Source organism: Oncorhynchus kisutch, unplaced genomic scaffold (genome assembly GCF_002021735.2).
Source record: "Oncorhynchus kisutch isolate 150728-3 unplaced genomic scaffold, Okis_V2 scaffold1312, whole genome shotgun sequence".
Taxonomy (NCBI): Eukaryota; Metazoa; Chordata; class Actinopteri; order Salmoniformes; family Salmonidae; genus Oncorhynchus; species Oncorhynchus kisutch.
This window is the reverse complement of record NW_022263257.1, coordinates 13,369-31,729: the sequence shown is the minus strand read 5'-3', so window position 1 is coordinate 31,729 and position 18,361 is coordinate 13,369. Positions and strand designations below refer to the sequence as shown.

At 45.6% G+C, this 18,361-nt stretch overlaps 1 protein-coding gene and 1 non-coding gene across 5 annotated transcripts in view; both read left to right on the top strand.

The window, feature by feature from the left end:
* Positions 1-18,361, top strand: part of LOC116365916 (myc box-dependent-interacting protein 1-like) — a 61,568-nt gene that overhangs the window by 34,827 nt on the left and 8,380 nt on the right. The window contains exons 4-13 of one of the 4 annotated variants that reach the window (XM_031818251.1): positions 4,992-5,086; positions 5,672-5,767; positions 7,039-7,146; positions 9,598-9,690; positions 10,106-10,191; positions 10,485-10,560; positions 10,661-10,716; positions 11,587-11,625; positions 13,972-14,020; positions 14,735-14,929. In XM_031818251.1, coding sequence (XP_031674111.1) covers positions 4,992-5,086; positions 5,672-5,767; positions 7,039-7,146; positions 9,598-9,690; positions 10,106-10,191; positions 10,485-10,560; positions 10,661-10,716; positions 11,587-11,625; positions 13,972-14,020; positions 14,735-14,929 — 893 coding nt within the window. Of the gene's footprint in view, positions 1-4,991; positions 5,087-5,671; positions 5,768-7,038; positions 7,147-9,597; positions 9,691-10,105; positions 10,192-10,484; positions 10,561-10,660; positions 10,717-11,586; positions 11,626-13,971; positions 14,021-14,734; positions 18,274-18,361 lie in introns of those variants that run through there. The other 3 variants (XM_031818253.1, XM_031818252.1, XM_031818254.1) reach the window with 3 other exon arrangements.
* LOC116365917 (U2 spliceosomal RNA) lies at positions 18,086-18,276 on the top strand. Its single transcript, XR_004208205.1, has one exon. It is a non-coding gene; the product is annotated as a U2 spliceosomal RNA (small nuclear RNA).

Below are 18,361 nucleotides of genomic sequence, written 5' to 3'. Positions count from 1 at the left end.
CACTACACGTGTGTGTGTGTGTGTTGTACACTACACGTGTGTGTTTGTACACTACACTACACGTGTGTGTTTGTACACTACACTACACGTGTGTGTTTGTACACTACACGTGTGTGTGTGTGTGTTTGTACACTACACTACACGTGTGTGTGTGTGTGTGTGTGTGTGTGTGTTTGTACACTACACTACACGTGTGTGTGTGTGTGTGTGTTTGTACACTACACTACACGTGTGTGGTGTGTGTGTGTGTGTTTGTACACTACACTACACGTGTGTGTGTGTTTTGTACACTACACTACACGTGTGTGTGTGTGTGTTTGTACACTACACTACACGTGTGTGTGTGTTTGTACACTACACTACACGTGTGTTGGTACACTACACTACACGTGTGTGTGTGTTTGTACACTACACTACACGTGTGTGTGTGTGTGTTTGTACACTACACTACACGTGTGTGTGTGTGTGTTTGTACACTACACTACACGTGTGTGTGTGTGTGTGTTTGTACACTACACGTGTGTGTGTGTGTGTTTGTACACTACACTACACGTGTGTGTGTGTGTGTGTTTGTACACTACACTACACGTGTGTTTGTACACTACACTACACGTGTGTGTGTGTTTGTACACTACACTACACGTGTGTGTGTGTTTGTACACTACACGTGTGTGTGTGTGTGTGTGTTTGTACACTACACTACACGTGTGTGTGTGTTTGTACACTACACTACACGTGTGTGTGTGTTTGTACACTACACTACACGTGTGGTGTGTGTTTGTACACTACACGTGTGTGTGTGTTTGTACACTACACGTGTGTGTGTGTTTGTACACTACACGTGTGTGTGTGTTTGTACACTACACTACACGTGTGTGTGTGTTTGTACACCTACACTACACGTGTGTGTGTGTTTGTACACTACACTACACACGTGTGTGTGTGTGTGTTTGTACACTACACTACACGTGTGTGTGTGTTTGTACACTACACTACACGTGTGTGTGTGTTTGTACACTACACTACACACGTGTGTGTGTGTGTGTGTTTGTACACTACACTACACGTGTGTGTGTGTTTGTACACTACACTACACGTGTGTGTGTGTGTGTGTGTTTGTACACTACACTACACGTGTGTGTGTTTGTACACTACACTACGTGTGTGTGTGTGTGTGTGTGTTTGTACACTACACTACACGTGTGTGTGTGTTTGTACACTACACGTGTGTGTGTGTTTGTACACTACACGTGTTGTGTGTGTGTGTGTATTGGTACACTACACTACACGTGTGTGTGTGTGTGTGTGTGTTTGTACACTACACTACACGTGTGTGTGTGTGTGTTTTGTACACTACACTACACGTGTGTGTGTGTGTGTTTGTACACTACACTACACGTGTGTGTTTGTACACTACACTACACGTGTGTGTGTGTGTGTTTGTACACTACACTACACGTGTGTGTGTGTGTGTGTGGTTGTGTTTGTACACTACTACACTACACGTGTGTTTGTACACTACACTACACGTGTGTGTGTGTGTGTTTGTACACTACACTACACGTGTGTGTGTGTGTGTTTGTACACTACACTACACGTGTGTGGTGTGTGTTTGTACACTACACTACACGTGTGTGTGTGTGTGTTTGTACACTACACTACACGTGTGTGTGTGTGTGTTTGTACACTACACTACACGTGTGTGTGTGTGTGTGTTTGTACACTACACTACACGTGTGTGTGTGTGTTTGTACACTACACTACACGTGTGTGTGTGTGTTTGTACACTACACTACACGTGTGTGGTGTGTTTGTACACTACACGTGGTGTGTGTGTTTGTACACTACACTACACGTGTGTGTGTGTGTTTGTACACTACACTACACGTGTGTGTGTGTTTGTACACTACACTACACGTGTGTGTGTGGTGTTTGTACACTACACTACACGTTGTGTGTGTGTGTGTGTTTGTACACTACACTACACGTGTGTGTGTGTGTGTGTTTGTACACTACACTACACGTGTGTGTGTGTGTGTGTTTGTACACTACACTACACGTGGTGTGTGTGTGTGTGTTTGTACACTACACTACACGTGTGTGTGTGGTGTGTTTGTACACTACACTACACGTGTGTGTGTGTGTTTGTACACTACACTACACGTGTGTGTGTGTGTGTGTGTTTGTACACTACACTACACGTGTGTTTGTACACTACACTACACGTGTGTGTGTGTGTTTGTACACTACACTACACGTGTGTGTGTGTTTGTACACTACACTACACGTGTGTGTGTGTTTGTACACTACACTACACGTGTGTGTGTGTGATTGTACACTACACTACACGTGTGTGTGTGTGATTGTACACTACACTACACGTGTGTGTGTGTGATTGTACACTACACTACACGTGTGTGTGTGTGTTTGTACACTACACTACACGTGTGTGTGTGTTTGTACACTACACTACACGTGTGTGTGTGTTTGTACACTACACTACACGTGTGTGTGTGTTTGTACACTACACTACACGTGTGTGTGTGTTTGTACACTACACTACACGTGTTGTGTGTTTGTACACTACACGTGTGTGTGTGTTTGTACACTACACGTGTGTGTGTGTTTGTACACTACACGTGTGTGTGTGTTTGTACACTACACGTGTGTGTGTGTGTTTGTACACTACACGTGTGTGTGTGTGTGTGTTTGTACACTACACTACACGTGTGTGTGTGTTTGTACACTACACACTTACACGTGTGTGTGTGTGTGTTTGTACACTACACTACACGTGTGTGTGTGTGTGTGTTTGTACACTACACTACACGTGTGTGTGTGTGTGTGTTTGTACACTACACTACACGTGTGTGTGTGTGTGTGTTTGTACACTACACTACACGTGTGTGTGTGTGTGTGTGTGTTTGTACACTACACTACACGTGTGTGTGTGTGTGTGTGTGTGTTTGTACACTACACTACACGTGTGTGTTTGTACACTACACTACACGTGTGTGTGTGTGTGTTTGTACACTACACTACACGTGTGTGTGTGTGTGTTTGTACACTACACGTGTGTGTGTGTGTTTGTACACTACACTACACGTGTGTGTGTGTGTGTGTGTTTGTACACTACACGTGTGTGTGTGTGTTTGTACACTACACTACACGTGTGTGTGGTGTGTGTTTGTACACTACACTACACGTGTGTGTGTGTGTGTGTTTGTACACTACACTACACGTGTGTGTGTGTGTGTGTGTGTTTGACACTACACTACACGTGTGGGTTTGTACACTACACTACACGTGTGTGTGTGTGTGTGTTTGTACACTACACTACACGTGTGTGTGTGTGTGTGTGTGTGTTTGGTACACTACACTACACGTGTGTGTGTGTGTGTTTGTACACTACACGTGTTATGTGTGTTTGTACACTACACTCACGTGTGTGTGTGTGTGTGTTTGTACACTACACTACACGTGTGTGTGTGTGTGTGTTTTGTACACTACACTACACTGTGTGTGTGTGTGTGTGTGTTTGTACACTACACTACACGTGTGTGTGTGTGTTTGTACACTACACTACACGTGTGTGTTTGTACACTACACTACACTACACGTGGTGTGTTTGTACACTACACTACACGTGTGTGTGTGTGTGTTTGTACACTACACGTGTGTGTGTGTGTTGTGTGTGTTTGTACACTACACTACACGTGTGTGTGTGTTTGTACACTACACGTGTGTGTGTGTTTGTACACTACACTACACGTGTGGTGTGTGTTTGTACACTACACGTGTGTGTGTGTGTTTGTACACTACACTACACGTGTGTGTGTGTGTGTGTTTGTACACTACACTACACGTGTGGTGTGTGTGTGTGTGTTTTGTACACTACACTACACGTGTGTGTGTGTGTGTGTGTTTGTACACTACACTACACGTGTGTGTGTGTGTTTGTACACTACACTACACGTGTGTGTTTGTACACTACACTACACTACACGTGTGTGTTTGTACACTACACTACACGTGTGTGTTTGTACACTACACTACACGTGTGTGTGTGTGTGTTTGTACACTACACTACACGTGTGTGTGTGTGTGTGTGTGTTTGTACACTACACGTGTGTGTGTGTGTTTGTACACTACACGTGTGTGTGTGTGTGTGTGTGTGTGTTTGTACACTACAACTACACGTGTGTGTGTTTGTACACTACACTACACGTGTGTGTGTGTGTTTGTACACTACACTACACGTGTGTGTGTGTTTGTACACTACACTACACGTGTGTGTTTGTACACTACACTACACGTGTGTGTGTGTGTGTGTTTGTACACTACACTACACGTGTGTGTGTGTGTGTGTGTGGTGTGTGTGTGTGTGTGTGTTTGTACACTACACTACACGTGTGTGTGTGTTTGTACACTACACTACACGTGTGTGTGTGTTTGTGTTTGTACACTACACTACACGTGTGTGTGTGTTTGTACACTACACTACACGTGTGTGTGTGTTTGTACACTACACTACACGTGTGTGTGTGTTTGTACACTACACTACACGTGTGTGTGTGTGTGTGTGTGTTTGTACACTACACTACACGTGTGTGTGTGTGTGTGTGTTTGTACACTACACTACACGTGTGTGTGTGTGTTTGTACACTACACTACACGTGTGTGTGTGTTTGTACACTACACTACACGTGTGTGTGTGTTTGTACACTACACTACGTGTGTGTTTGTACACTACACTACACGTGTGTGTGTGTGTTTGTACACTACACTACACGTGTGTGTGTGTGTAAGTATCCTGTAACTTATTATTAGGTTTTACAGTAATATCTGTCAGTTTCTATCTTGTCTATTTTGGAGTGACACAGTTGTAGTGTTCACACACATTAATACATTCAGACCTCTTCCTGTCATGGGCCCAGTTTCATTTCAGTTTTTGACCTGTCTGCCTGTCTGTCTGTCTCTGTGATCCTCAGCCATGCATGATGCGTCCAAGCGTCTGCAGGACTGTCTGGCGGATATGTACGAGCCAGAGTGGTTTGGCAAGGAGGAGGTGGATACCATCGCAGAGGTGAGAGAGACTAGCACAGTTGGTGTGTGTGATCTATGGGAATTCAGGATGAAAGACTACCTGTTCCTCTGTGAAAGAGGTGTACAAAACTTCAGAGGTTGAATTAAATGTATAATTGAAAATGCAGAAATGAACATGAGAACTTCAGATCAATTCTATTGGTTGTTTGAGTAAAAAGAGAATAGAAAAGGGAACCAGTGTCTAGTTTCCTCCCATTTCATCACTGTCACATTCACTTCTTCTCAATGCAACACATACTCCTCTCTCTCTCACTGCATGTCTCTTTCCCTCCATCTCTCCATCCTTCCGTCTGTAGGAGATGATAGAGAAGGAGATGGACTATTGCATGGAGGTAAAGGCCAGCTAGCTCAGTAGCTCATTCATGACTGTGTAGACTGGTGATGAATGAGGACTAGTGGGAAAAGCTGTGGCCTACACTAGATCTATAGCTAGAAGACATGGCACTAGTTTCAGACTAGCTCTGAACTGCACTGTTAGTGGAGCTGTTATTGGGGTGGGGGTGGGTGTATGCGTGAGTGTTTGCATTTGTGAGTGTGTTGTTTGACTCTGCTGTGTGTATTGTAGGAGACAGACATCCTGTGGTCAGATTACCACGACAAGCTTGTGGACAATTCCATGATCGCCATGGATACCTATCTGGCCCAGTTCCCTGACATTAAGGTGTGTGTCACTGCAGTCAGGTGCTCAGTGTGAGGGTGTGTGTTTGGCCATTTTGTGAAAAATGAAACTCCATAATAAATAAATATAAACGTTTTTTTAACATTTAGATAAATTTTTCACAACATTAACAAATGTTACCAGTATGTGTAGTCTGTTCTGAGGGCTCTAACAGAACAGACTACACATATCGGTACCGAGGGCTCTAACAGAACAGACTACACATACTGGTACCGAGGGCTCTAACAGAACAGACTACACATACTGGTACCGAGGGCTCTAACAGAACAGACTACACATACTGGTACCGAGGGCTCTAACAGAACAGACTACACATACTGGTACCGAGGGCTCTAACAGAACAGACTACACATACTGGTACCGAGGGCTCTAACAGAACAGATTACACATACTGGTACCGAGGGCTCTAACAGAACAGATTACACATACTGGTACCGAGGGCTCTAACAGAACAGATTACACATATTGGTACCGAGGGCTCTAACAGAACAGACTACACATACTGGTACCGAGGGCTCTAACAGAACAGACTACACATATCGGTACCGAGGGCTCTAACAGAACAGACTACACATACTGGTACCGAGGGCTCTAACAGAACAGACTACACATATCGGTACCGAGGGCTCTAACAGAACAGACTACACATATCGGTACCGAGGGCTCTAACAGAACAGACTACACATACTGGTACCGAGGGCTCTAACAGAACAGACTACGCATACTGGTACCGAGGGCTCTAACAGAACAGACTACGCATACTGGTACCGAGGGCTCTAACAGAACAGACTACGCATACTGGTACCGAGGGCTCTAACAGAACAGACTACACATATCGGTACCGAGGGCTCTAACAGAACAGACTACGCATACTGGTACCGAGGGCTCTAACAGAACAGATTACACATATTGGTACCGAGGGCTCTATACAATCCATATGGTGGAAGTTCAGAGTTACAGCGTGATTAAAATGTAATGGTAATGTTCCTCTGTTTGTGGAAACTGCATTCACCGTAAACACTGCAAATGCTCAATAGGAAATCTCCTTTACATTCCTGGTGCGCAATCTTTAACGTTTCAGCGATCCTGGTTTTAAATGGAGCCCTGAAACAGCTCAGCTCCCAGATCAGTTAGAGGATACATCAATACATATATTTGATTGATTGATTGATTGATTGGTTCTCAAGAAGCTGCAGCCTTCTATCTATCTATCAGTGACTCTGTGGGTATGTTTGTCTGGTGTCTCTGACCAGGCACGCATCGCTAAGCGGGACAGGAAGATGACTGACTACGACAGTGCGAGGCATCACTTTGGCTCCCTACAGAAGGGCAAGAAGCAGGACCAGGCCAAGATCGCCAAGGTAAGATGGCCGCCCGCTGCAACGTTTCCTGGGTTCATTACGGTATCACACTGCTGAGCCAAACCAAGCTGAACCAGCTGTACTGAGATGGCCTGGTTTTGCATCCGCCATCGTTTAAAATAATATATGCCATTTATTAGACGCTTTTATCCAAAGCAACTTAGTCATGGATGCCTACATGTTACGTACGGTTGGTCCCGGGAATCAAACTCACTATCCTGGCGTTGCAAGCACCATGCTCTACCAACTACAGAGGACCAGCGTTTCTGCAACCTTCTTGGAAGGAACAGAACAATTTAAAGAGAAAATATCCAGGCCAGTTCAGGTCGGCTCTATAATGTGACTCAGTCATGACTCTATAAAGGCCTTAACAAAGCTAATGCAAATACCCTCATTATGATGTCTGATGTCAGTAAGCAACATTCTGCATTGTAATTTTGGCGAGGTGTGTTTTGCTATGCTTGACACATGCTGCCATGGGCTTAGGCTATACCAGTTGAAATAAACAACCAATCAACCTATTGGGGGGAAAAAAGTCTCATTAACCTGTTTTTCATGTGTGTGTGTTTGATTGGGTGTTAATGTACAATATGGAAATACTCTTGCCCGATTTCAAAACTCTCTCAAACCTGCCTGTCTGAATTGCTAACCTGCCTATCTGAATTGCTAACCTGCCTATCTGAATTGCTAACCTGCCTATCTGAATTGCTAACCTGCCTATCTGAATTGCTAACCTGCCTATCTGAATTGCTAACCTGCCTATCTGAATTGCTAACCTGCCTGTCTGAATGCTAACCTGCCTGTCTGAATGCTAACCTGCCTGTCAAACTACACTGCTCAAAAAAATAAAGGGAACACTTATACACAATGTAACTCCAAGTCAATCACACTTCTGTGAAATCAAACTGTCCACTTAGGAAGCAACACTGATTGACAATAAATGTCACATGCTGTTGTGCAAATGGAATAGACAACAGGTGGAAATTATCGGCATTTAGCAAGACACCCCCAATAAAGGAGTGGTTCTGCAGGTGGGACCACAGACCACTTCTCAGTTCCTATGCTTCCTGGCTGATGTTTTGGTCACTTTTGAATGCTGGCAGTGCTTTCACTCTAGTGGTAGCATGAGACTGAGTCTACAACCTACACAACTGGCTCAGGTAGTGCAGCTCATCCAGGATGGCACATCAATGCGAGATGTGGCAAGAAGGTTTGCTGTGTCTGTCAGCGTAGTGTCCAGAGCATCGAGGTGCTACCAGGAGACAAGCCAGTACATCAGGAGACGTGGAGGAGGCCGTAGGAGGGCAACAACCCAGCAGCATTACCGCTAGCTCCGCCTTGTGCAAGGAGGAGCAGGAGGAGCACTGCCAGAGCCCTGAAAAAGGACCTCCAGCAGGCCACAAATGTGCATGTGTCTGCTCAAACGGTCAGAAACAGACTCCATGAGGGTGGTATGAGGGCCGACGTCCACAGGTGGGGGTTGTGCTTACAGCCCAACACCGTGCAGGACGTTTGGCACTTGCCAGAGAACACCAAGATTGGCAAATTCGCCACTAGCGCCCTGTGCTCTTCACAAATGAAAGCAGGTTCACACTGAGCACATGTGACAGTCTGGAGACGCCGTGGAGAACGTTCTGCTGCCTGCAACATCCTCCAGCATGACCGGTTTGGCGGTGGGTCAGTCATGGTGTGGGGTGGCATTTCTTTGGGGGGGCCACACAGCCCTCCATGTGCTCGCCAGAGGTCGCCTGACTGCCTTTAGGTACCGAGATGAGATCCTCAGACCCCTTGTGAGACCATATGCTGGTGCGGTTGGCCCTGGGTTCCTCCTAATGCAAGACAATGCTAGACCTCATGTGGCTGGAGTGTGTCAGCAGTTCCTTCAAGAGGAAGGCATTGATGCTATGGACTGGCCCGCCCGTTCTCCAGACCTGAATCCAATTGAGCACATCTGGGACATCATGTCTCGCTCCATCCACCAACGCTACATTCCACCACAGAATGTCCAGGAGTTGGCGGATGCTTTAGTCCAGGTCCGGGAGGAGATCCCTCAGGAGACCATCCGCCACCTCACCAGGAGCATGCCCAGGTGTTGTAGGGAGGTCATACAGGCACGTGGAGGCCACACACTACTGAGCCTCATTTTGACTTGTTTTAAGGACATTACATCAAAGTTGGATCAGCCTGTAGTGTGGTTTTCCACTTTAATTTTGAGTGTGACTCCAAATCCAGACCTCCATGGGTTGATAAATTTGATTTCCATTGATCATTTTTGTGTGATTCTGTTGTCAGCACATTCAACTATGTAAAGAAAAAAAGTATTTAATAAGAATATTTCATTCATTCAGATCTAGGATGTGTTATTTTAGTGTTCCCTTTATTTTTTTGAGCAGTGTATTCGTCTTGCTTCTCTCTCGCTCTTTCTGTCTGTCCGTCCGTCTGCATGGCTAGCCGATGTCTCTTGTGGAGAAGGCTGCCCCAGGTTGGGCCCAGGGGATTCTGTCTGCTCATCAAATAGCCCAAACTAACCTGACCAGAAACCAGGTGACTGATGTCTAACTAACTCACCCTCTCACCCCTCACCCTGACCCCCCCGCCATCCCTTCAACACTCACTTGTCATTCACCCATTCTGAGTTCTAATTCTATATTCTATGCCACCATGCCCTAACATTCTGTCTGTATTCCATGTCGTTCTTTAGTTTGATTGTAGATAATGCACTTTCTTTTGAGTAACATATACTAACAAACATGGTACTGTAGAATTGTTTAACCTCTGTGGATGTGTCCTGGTGTCTGTCCCGGCATATACTAACATTGTTTAACCTCTGTGGATGTGTCATGGGGTCTGTCCAAGCATATACTAACATTGTTTAACCTCTGTGGATGTGTCCTGGTGTCTGTCCAGGCGTATACTAACATTGTTTAACCTCTGTGGGTGTGTCATGGTGTCTGTACAGGCAGAGGAGGAGTTAGGGAGAGCTCAGAAAGTATTTGAGGAGATCAACGTAGATCTGCAGGATGAGCTACCACAGCTGTGGAACAGGTGAGACTTCTCCACCCTCTCACTGATGCTACCAGGCTGATACAGTCTCCTTCCCTCTGTCTTTCTGAAGAGCCACCCACTTACAACCACTGTTATCACGTTGTCTCTTCCACATGTCATCACAGACAGTCAGAAACACACACATACATACACACCCACAGTGTTGCCAGCCACCATGTTAACACGTTCTCTCTTCCACATGTCATCACAGACAGACACACACACACACACACACACACACAGAGAGAGTGTTGCCAGCCACCATGTTAACACGTTCTCTCTCTCCTCTCTAGTCGTGTTGGCTTCTATGTTAACACATTCCAGAGTATGGCTGGATATCAGCAGAGGTTCCACAAAGACATGGGAAAGGTGAGAGGGAGAGCTGGGTGCCCACCGTCAGTACATGGGACTGATTGATAATACATGTCTAGACTGATTAATTGACTTCCTCCAATCTTTCTGTTTGCAGCTGAACCAGGACCTGAATGACGTCATGACCAAACTGGATGAGCAGAGGCTGGCCAAGTGAGTGAGACTTGACATAATACCAATGTGTTGCGAATACCAGTGGACATATGTACATATGATAGTGTTCATCTATAGCGTACCTGTCTACTTTGCCCCACTGGTATATGTACCTGTACAATCTACCTCTGTCTGGTGCACCTTTTAGGAACTTTATGGTAATTGTAGAGAAATGAGGTCCAATGCAATGCATACACAGGTTTGGGCAGTAACTGATTACATGACGACACAGCGAATGTGTTTGATGGATTGTGGGGAAAGAGCAGGAATAGGTTTTTGTAGGCTACAGTCAAAGTTATGTCTTCCAATGGTGAGACTGCTGTCAGCATCCAAAGATGATCCAACTTGAATAAACACTTGGAGGTCAGGATGACAGTAGTGGTGTAGTGTAATTTAATACAGATATCACTTGTTATTGATCAAAGCACGCCATTCCATGAGCGCAGCATTTATTTTTCAACTCGAATCAATGAGCCCAATCAGTCCTCCATGACAACAGAGTAGGGTTGGCTAATAAGTCCTAATAACATCCATATATAGCCAGCTATGTAAACTTTAACATTGATTTATCCTGGAATAGTTGTCGTTCAATTGGCAACATACATTTTTGTCTTCTTCTAATGCCTCTTAAGGGGAAATGAATCTAAAAGTAACGGAATGTAATCAGATGACGTTACTGAGTTTGGGTAATCCAAAAGTTCTGTTACTGATTCCACTTTTGGACAGGTAACTAGTAACTGTAACAGATTACATTTAGAAAGTAACCTATCCTATCCTGTGCTTACACATTCTAGTGAGGAAGTGAAATGACTGGCTGAATATAGAATACTGTAGAGTAAATTACCCCCCCCCCCCCCCCCCCCCCTACAGAAAGGCAGGTAAAGACTGGAAGCCTGGACCCAAGAAGAGGTAATGGACCTGACTGGGAGTGACCAGTATGACAGTTTATATGTGCCTGTGTGTGTCCTTCTGCATGGTGCAGTTAGATACTGACTGAGAATAAAGGACTTGTTGGAAACTACAACTCCCTACTACATCACACAGTTCGGCATGATCTGGTTTATAAAGAGCTTGTTGGAAACTACAACTCCCTACTACATCACACAGTTCGGCATGATCTGGTTTATAAAGAGCTTGTTGGAAACTACAACATCACACAGTTCGGCATGATCTGGTTTATAAAGAGCTTGTTGGAAACTACAACATCACACAGTTCGGCATGATCTGGTTTATAAAGAGCTTGTTGGAAACTACAACTCCCTACTACATCACACAGTTCGGCATGATCTGGTTTATAAAGAGCTTGTTGGAAACTACAACTCCCTACTACATCACACAGTTCGGCATGATCTGGTTTATAAAGAGCTTGTTGGAAACTACAACTCCCTACTACATCACACAGTTCGGCATGATCTGGTTTATAAAGAGCTTGTTGGAAACTACAACTCCCTACTACATCACACAGTTCGGCATGATCTGGTTTATAAAGAGCTTGTTGGAAACTACAACATCACACAGTTCGGCATGATCTGGTTTATAAAGAGCTTGTTGGAAACTACAACATCACACAGTTCGGCATGATCTGGTTTATAAAGAGCTTGTTGGAAACTACAACTCCCTACTACATCACACAGTTCGGCATGATCTGGTTTATAAAGAGCTTGTTGGAAACTACAACTCCCTACTACATCACACAGTTCGGCATGATCTGGTTTATAAAGAGCTTGTTGGAAACTACAACTCCCTACTACATCACACAGTTCGGCATGATCTGGTTTATAAAGAGCTTGTTGGAAACTACAACTCCCTACTACATCACAGTTCGGCATGATCTGGTTTATAAAGAGCTTGTTGGAAACTACAACTCCCTACTACATCACACAGTTCGGCAGCACTATGTGCGCAATGAACTCACAGAAAAAAAGAAAGAAATGGAATTCAAATAATTGAACTGAAGTTGGTGAATTATTTATTTAAAAACCAATAAATAACCGTCATTTTGGTTAATTGCACAGCACTAGTCTCTCTGCATGGTGCAGTTCCATACTGAGTGAGAATAAAGGATTGGAGGACTCAAAACAGGATATACAGACCTTTAGTTGTCCAGGTGAACCGTGATCTGTCAAGTAGTGCATGGAGTTCTGCTGTGTGCTTGGACATTCATGGGTGTTCCTGTAGTTCTCAGTCTGTTTCAGGTCAGGCACTCCTCTGCATGACCGCAGCATGACGTTTGAGGAAGCCTTGTGTTGTGAGTTGGTGTCTCATGCCGCAGCAACGTCCCCAAATAGTTTTTGCTCTGAGCTGTGTATTTGTGAAGTACTACGCACAGTCTTGTTATATATTATTAATACAGAATGGTTTGTTTGGCATATGCTCATTCTCCCTGCTAAAATGGGCCTGTACACACAGATCATTAAATATACTTCTCAGCCCCTTGCTCCCATCTTGCGGTCTTGGTGGATGGTGCAGACTGTTGACTACACAGTCGGGCACACTGTAACAAAATGTTTTGCGACAAAAATAACGAATGTCTGTGTTCTTATCAGAAAAGTATCAGAAAACGCATTTCACTCCATTTGAAAATGTTTTCTCTTACGCACACCAGTTGACCCTGTTCTGCTTTCCCATGGTGATACAGGGGGACAGTCTGTGCTAAAAAAACTAATCGTCGCGGCAGCCACCAGATAGTCAGACCTTCACCACTGTGGATGACTGAAACTGATACGCTGCTACATCTTTGCCCGTTGTACTATCATCTTAGTGAATCGCCCGCACGTTGCTCCAACAACTGAGGTCATTGTCCCCCCTCTCGTTCTCTCTCCTCCTCTGCCCCCTCTCGTTCTCTCTACTCTTCTTCCCTCTCTCGTCTGCCCCCTCTCGTTCTCTCTCCTCGTCTGCCCCCTCTCGTTCTCTCTCCTCGTCTGCCCCCTCTCGTTCTCTCTCCTCGTCTGCCCCCTCTCGTTCTCTCTCCTCGTCTGCCCCCTCTCGTTCTCTCTCCTCGTCTGCCCCCTCTCGTTCTCTCTCCTCGTCTGCCCCCTCTCGTTCTCTCTCCTCGTCTGCCCCCTCTCGTTCTCTCTCCTCGTCTGCCCCCTCTCGTTCTCTCTCCTCGTCTGCCCTCTTTATTTTCTACTTTCTCCTTCCTAGAAAAATAAATACAGTAAAATGTTCTCTCTCTACTGAACACAACCAGGACATCTTCATCATGGCATGACATGGGAGTCAGTCAGTAATTCTCCCTTTCTCTTTCTTTCCCAGTGAGGCAGCCGCCGTCAACCACAGCGTTACCCCAGACGCTGCACCCAAGGTAAGGTTCCCTCATACAGGGGCTGTAACGTGTCTGACTGTCTCTGTGTTTGTCTTGAGTGACTGGGATTTGTGTGTTGATGAACGAGTGTCATTTTCAGAAGCGTGGGTCAGAAATGTGTGAGTGTGTGTGTGTGTGTGTGTGGGAAATCTTGGAGTTTAAGGTCTGGAGTATTTTTAAGGTGTTGAATTCAAGAGGGTGGAAAAAGGAGTGGACGGTACAATTGCGAGCACACACACAGTCGCTAACATTCTCTTCAGGAACACTCCCAAAGCGAGAGATGAAACTAACCCAGAGCATGTTGAATGGAGAGTTTCTCTCCATTGGTTTGATAGACATGTGCTCTTCTAACATAGAAGGAAGCCTCATAGACACCACTTACAGACTAGGGCTGGATCCAATCCATGGCGCGTTGTAGAGCAGCGCATTGCACTTGATTTCTAAAGGTAATTTACGCTTGAGCCAACATGGAGGGTGAGCCAACATGCGCAGCGTTTACAGTAAACACAATCTCCAGGAATGTCAGGGAAATTGCCTTGAAAAGGCACATTGTCATCTGTCCAGAGCGCTGCTCCATGACACGCCTTGGATTGGATACCGGCCCAGGTAACAGTAACCTACTATTACTAGTGTGCTGGTGTGTTTTACTAACCTGTGTGCTGTGTCTCCCTCACTATTGTTGCATGTCTGTACATACTTCCGTGGACCCTCCAGACGAGGCCGGCGCCCCCTGGACCCGCCCCTGTACGCCCGCCCCCCAGCCCCAGACCCTCGTTGACTCCAGCTCCAGACACGCAACAACAGGACATAATCTTGTTCGATGGTGAAGCCCTGGTTTCCGACGCTAACACAACCGCACCGTCACAGGCAACCGCACCATCACAGGCAACCACCCCGTCACAGCCGCAGGTCAGATGATGTCATAATGTCCCCTCAGGCTTCCATCAACATCATACCCTCAGTGTCAACTCAGACGGCTCATAGGTTCTAGCCTAGGGATGGTCTGGTCTCCAACCTCCTCTACCCCCTTGTTTTCCTATGGATGGTCTGGTCTCCAACCTCCTCTTCCCCCTTGTTTTCCTAGGGATGGTCTGGTCTCCCACCTCCTCTTCCCCCTTGTTTTCCTAGGGATGGTCTGGTCTCCCACCTCCTCTACCCCCTTGTTTTCCTAGGGATGGTCTGGTCTCCCACCTCCTCTACCCCCTTGTTTTCCTAGGGATGGTCTGGTCTCCCACCTCGTCTACCCCCTTGTTTTCCTAGGGATGGTCTGGTCTCCCACCTCCTCTTCCCCCTTGTTTTCCTAGGGATGGTCTGGTCTCCCACCTCCTCTACCCCCTTGTTTTCCTAGGGATGGTCTGGTCTCCCACCTCGTCTACCCCCATTTCCTAGGGATGGTCTGGTCTCCCACCTCCTCTTCCCCCTTGTTTTCCTAGGGATGGTCTGGTCTCCCACCTCCTCTACCCCCTTGTTTTCCTAGGGATGGTCTGGTCTCCCACCTCGTCTACCCCCTTGTTTTCCTAGGGATGGTCTGGTCTCCCACCTCCTCTTCCCCCTTGTTTTCCTAGGGATGGTCTGGTCTCCCACCTCCTCTACCCCCTTGTTTTCCTAGGGATGGTCTGGTCTCCCACCTCGTCTACCCCCATTTCCTAGGGATGGTCTGGTCTCCCACCTCGTCTACCCCCATTTCCTAGGGATGGTCTGGTCTCCCACCTCCTCTACCCCCATTTCCTAGGGATGGTCTGGTCTCCCACCTCCTCTACCCCCATTTCCTAGGGATGGTCTGGTCTCCCACCTCCTCTACCCCCTTGTTTTTGGCTTGCCCTTTATTTTCTTTCTCCATCCATCCACTCCAGCTACCCCTTTCTGATGATCTCACCTCCTTTCATTCTCTAGTTAGTCCCTCACCCTCCTCATCCATCCTCTCCCTCTTCATCCATCCTCTCCTCACCCTCTTCATCCATCCTCCACCTACTTGTTCACCTGCCTGTCCATATCTCTGCAACTATTACAACTGGTAACACCACACCAGTCATCTCCAGGGCCTTCCCAGTAAAATGTCCCAGTAATCCCAGTGCTGATCTTCCGTGTGTGGGTTTGGCCCCAGCAGGGGTTATTAACCTGCTCCATATGGACCTGGATGTACTATTGCAGGCCGCCACTTCTCCGGCACCCAAAGTTGGTGTGTCTCCCCATTGGTCAGGCAGCAAGGTCACCAGGTTCAGGGGTCAGTCAGACACAGGCTTGTGGTCCTGGTGGTTTGAACTCTTCCCCTCGTTCAGTGCACAGTCTTTGCATGCTATGCATGGATTCACTCAATGCATGCAAGGGACGAATTGACAGCTTTCCTCACATGGCAGTAAGACTGACAGACTGGGGACAGACACTGTGTCTCTTCAGTCCAACCACCGAGATGGAATACTCTCCATTATTGCAGCATTACCAACAGTCAGCCCACTGAACTTATTCATCAACATTTGTTCCAGTTGAACCAAAGGCAGATTGATGCTCTATTAGATGCTATCATATTATACACAAAACCCTGAGAGGATAATAAGACACACGTACACAGTTCACAAATGGAGAGTGGTTAATATGGCCCACGAACACAGAGTTCACACTTAAACAGATGAACCTACTGGCTAGTTTCATTTATTTACCCAAGAGAGCATATAGCTAGCTTCATCTATGTTTTTCTTTCGTGGGTAATGTGCCTATATCATATATGTGGTCTATTGGATAACAGCACAATCATTGGGGCTTTTTTGGACTTGGGCTCATCAAATGTGGTTAATGTAGGGCTCATTAAATGTGGTTAATGTATGTCTCATTAGGCTCAGGTAGCATCAGGTGTGAATGTTCATGCTGATCAAAGCTCTAATCAAATCCAGATATTTATATGCTTTTGAATGTCACTTCCGGTTTCCTGGCGGGAAATGCCCCAGAGAAAACATATTTATTCTCGGTTAATAACTGGTTACCCGGGAGAAAAGTGATTTATTCTCGGGATGGAACATTTTGTAAGACACTGGGATAATATTAAACCCTAATGCACATACAGGTTGATTCACAAGACACCAACCAAATAACTTACATATACAGTATTTTATTTTTTCCTCACCTTTTATTTAACCAGGTAGGCTAGTTGAGAACAAGTTCTCATTTGCAACTGCAACCTGGCCAAGATAAAGCCTAGCAATTCGACACATACAACACAGAGTTACACATGGAATAAACAAAACATAGTCAATTATACAGTAGGAAAAAAGTCTATATACAGTGAGTGCATGCCTAAAGGTGATTTATGTCCATGATATGACATTTCTTGTAGTGACTAAGCTTAATTGTAAAAGTAAGCCTCAAAAGTGCCATGTTTGTACAGTTATTATGTGGAGGACACATTTCGGCAGCCAGGACCATACGCCAAGCCCGCTCCTGCAGTCCAGTGCCATGGTTGAAGTTTGGTCTCTAGTAATTTAGGAGGGCAACTTTATGAAGGCCTCCTCACAATGGCCATATCATACAAGGCTTTACAGACCGATATATAAAACAAATACATTTATTGTTCACATTATTTGCATTGATGTATTGAAGTCAAGTGGCGCAGTTTCGTGCACCACACAGGACAGCTTGGTAAAGCGACGGTCGGTGGAACTCGATCGCCACCATGTGGGCAATTGCTTCAGTTCCGTTGTGGCAGCAACGCTACCAGAGATATTTGATACAAGATCAAATGTTATGTCAATATTATTATTATCTCCAAATTGTCGTCGTCCCCCACCCACGATATATTATTATTCCAATTTAGCTGTTAATCTGGGTTTAATTTAACAACGCTTTCTCTCATTTCCGATTGGAGGGCGGATGACCACGTGACTTTCAACCTACCAAATTGTTACGTTGTAACAGTCAAACGTGGCTATTCCCGACGTCGATTATCTCCCAATCCACGCCACACTTTTTTTTATAGCATTATCTTTGATGAAAAGTTTAGCGCTCATTTTGGTGTAACCATAGTCGAATTTGACGTGTCGGAGAACGGCACCTTCCTCCCGAAAGCATTGCAGTATCGCTTCTCGGCCTTTTGGCTAAGATCAAGTGTAGTATCTGTTCTTATCAGTTTAATATCTGATACGTCCCCTATCTGGGGACCATATATTAAATTGATTTTTGGAACAGGGAGATGGAATAGGGGCTTGCTCCGTCCACTCCACGCATCGACCTGGTATTGCAGTACCTCCAGGAACGGTGCACCCCCTGTCGTTGTAAAGATAAATTAGGCAGAGAAAACAGAGTTGATTCGTTTTAATTTGTTAGGATCATGTTGTATTTTCACATTTGCGA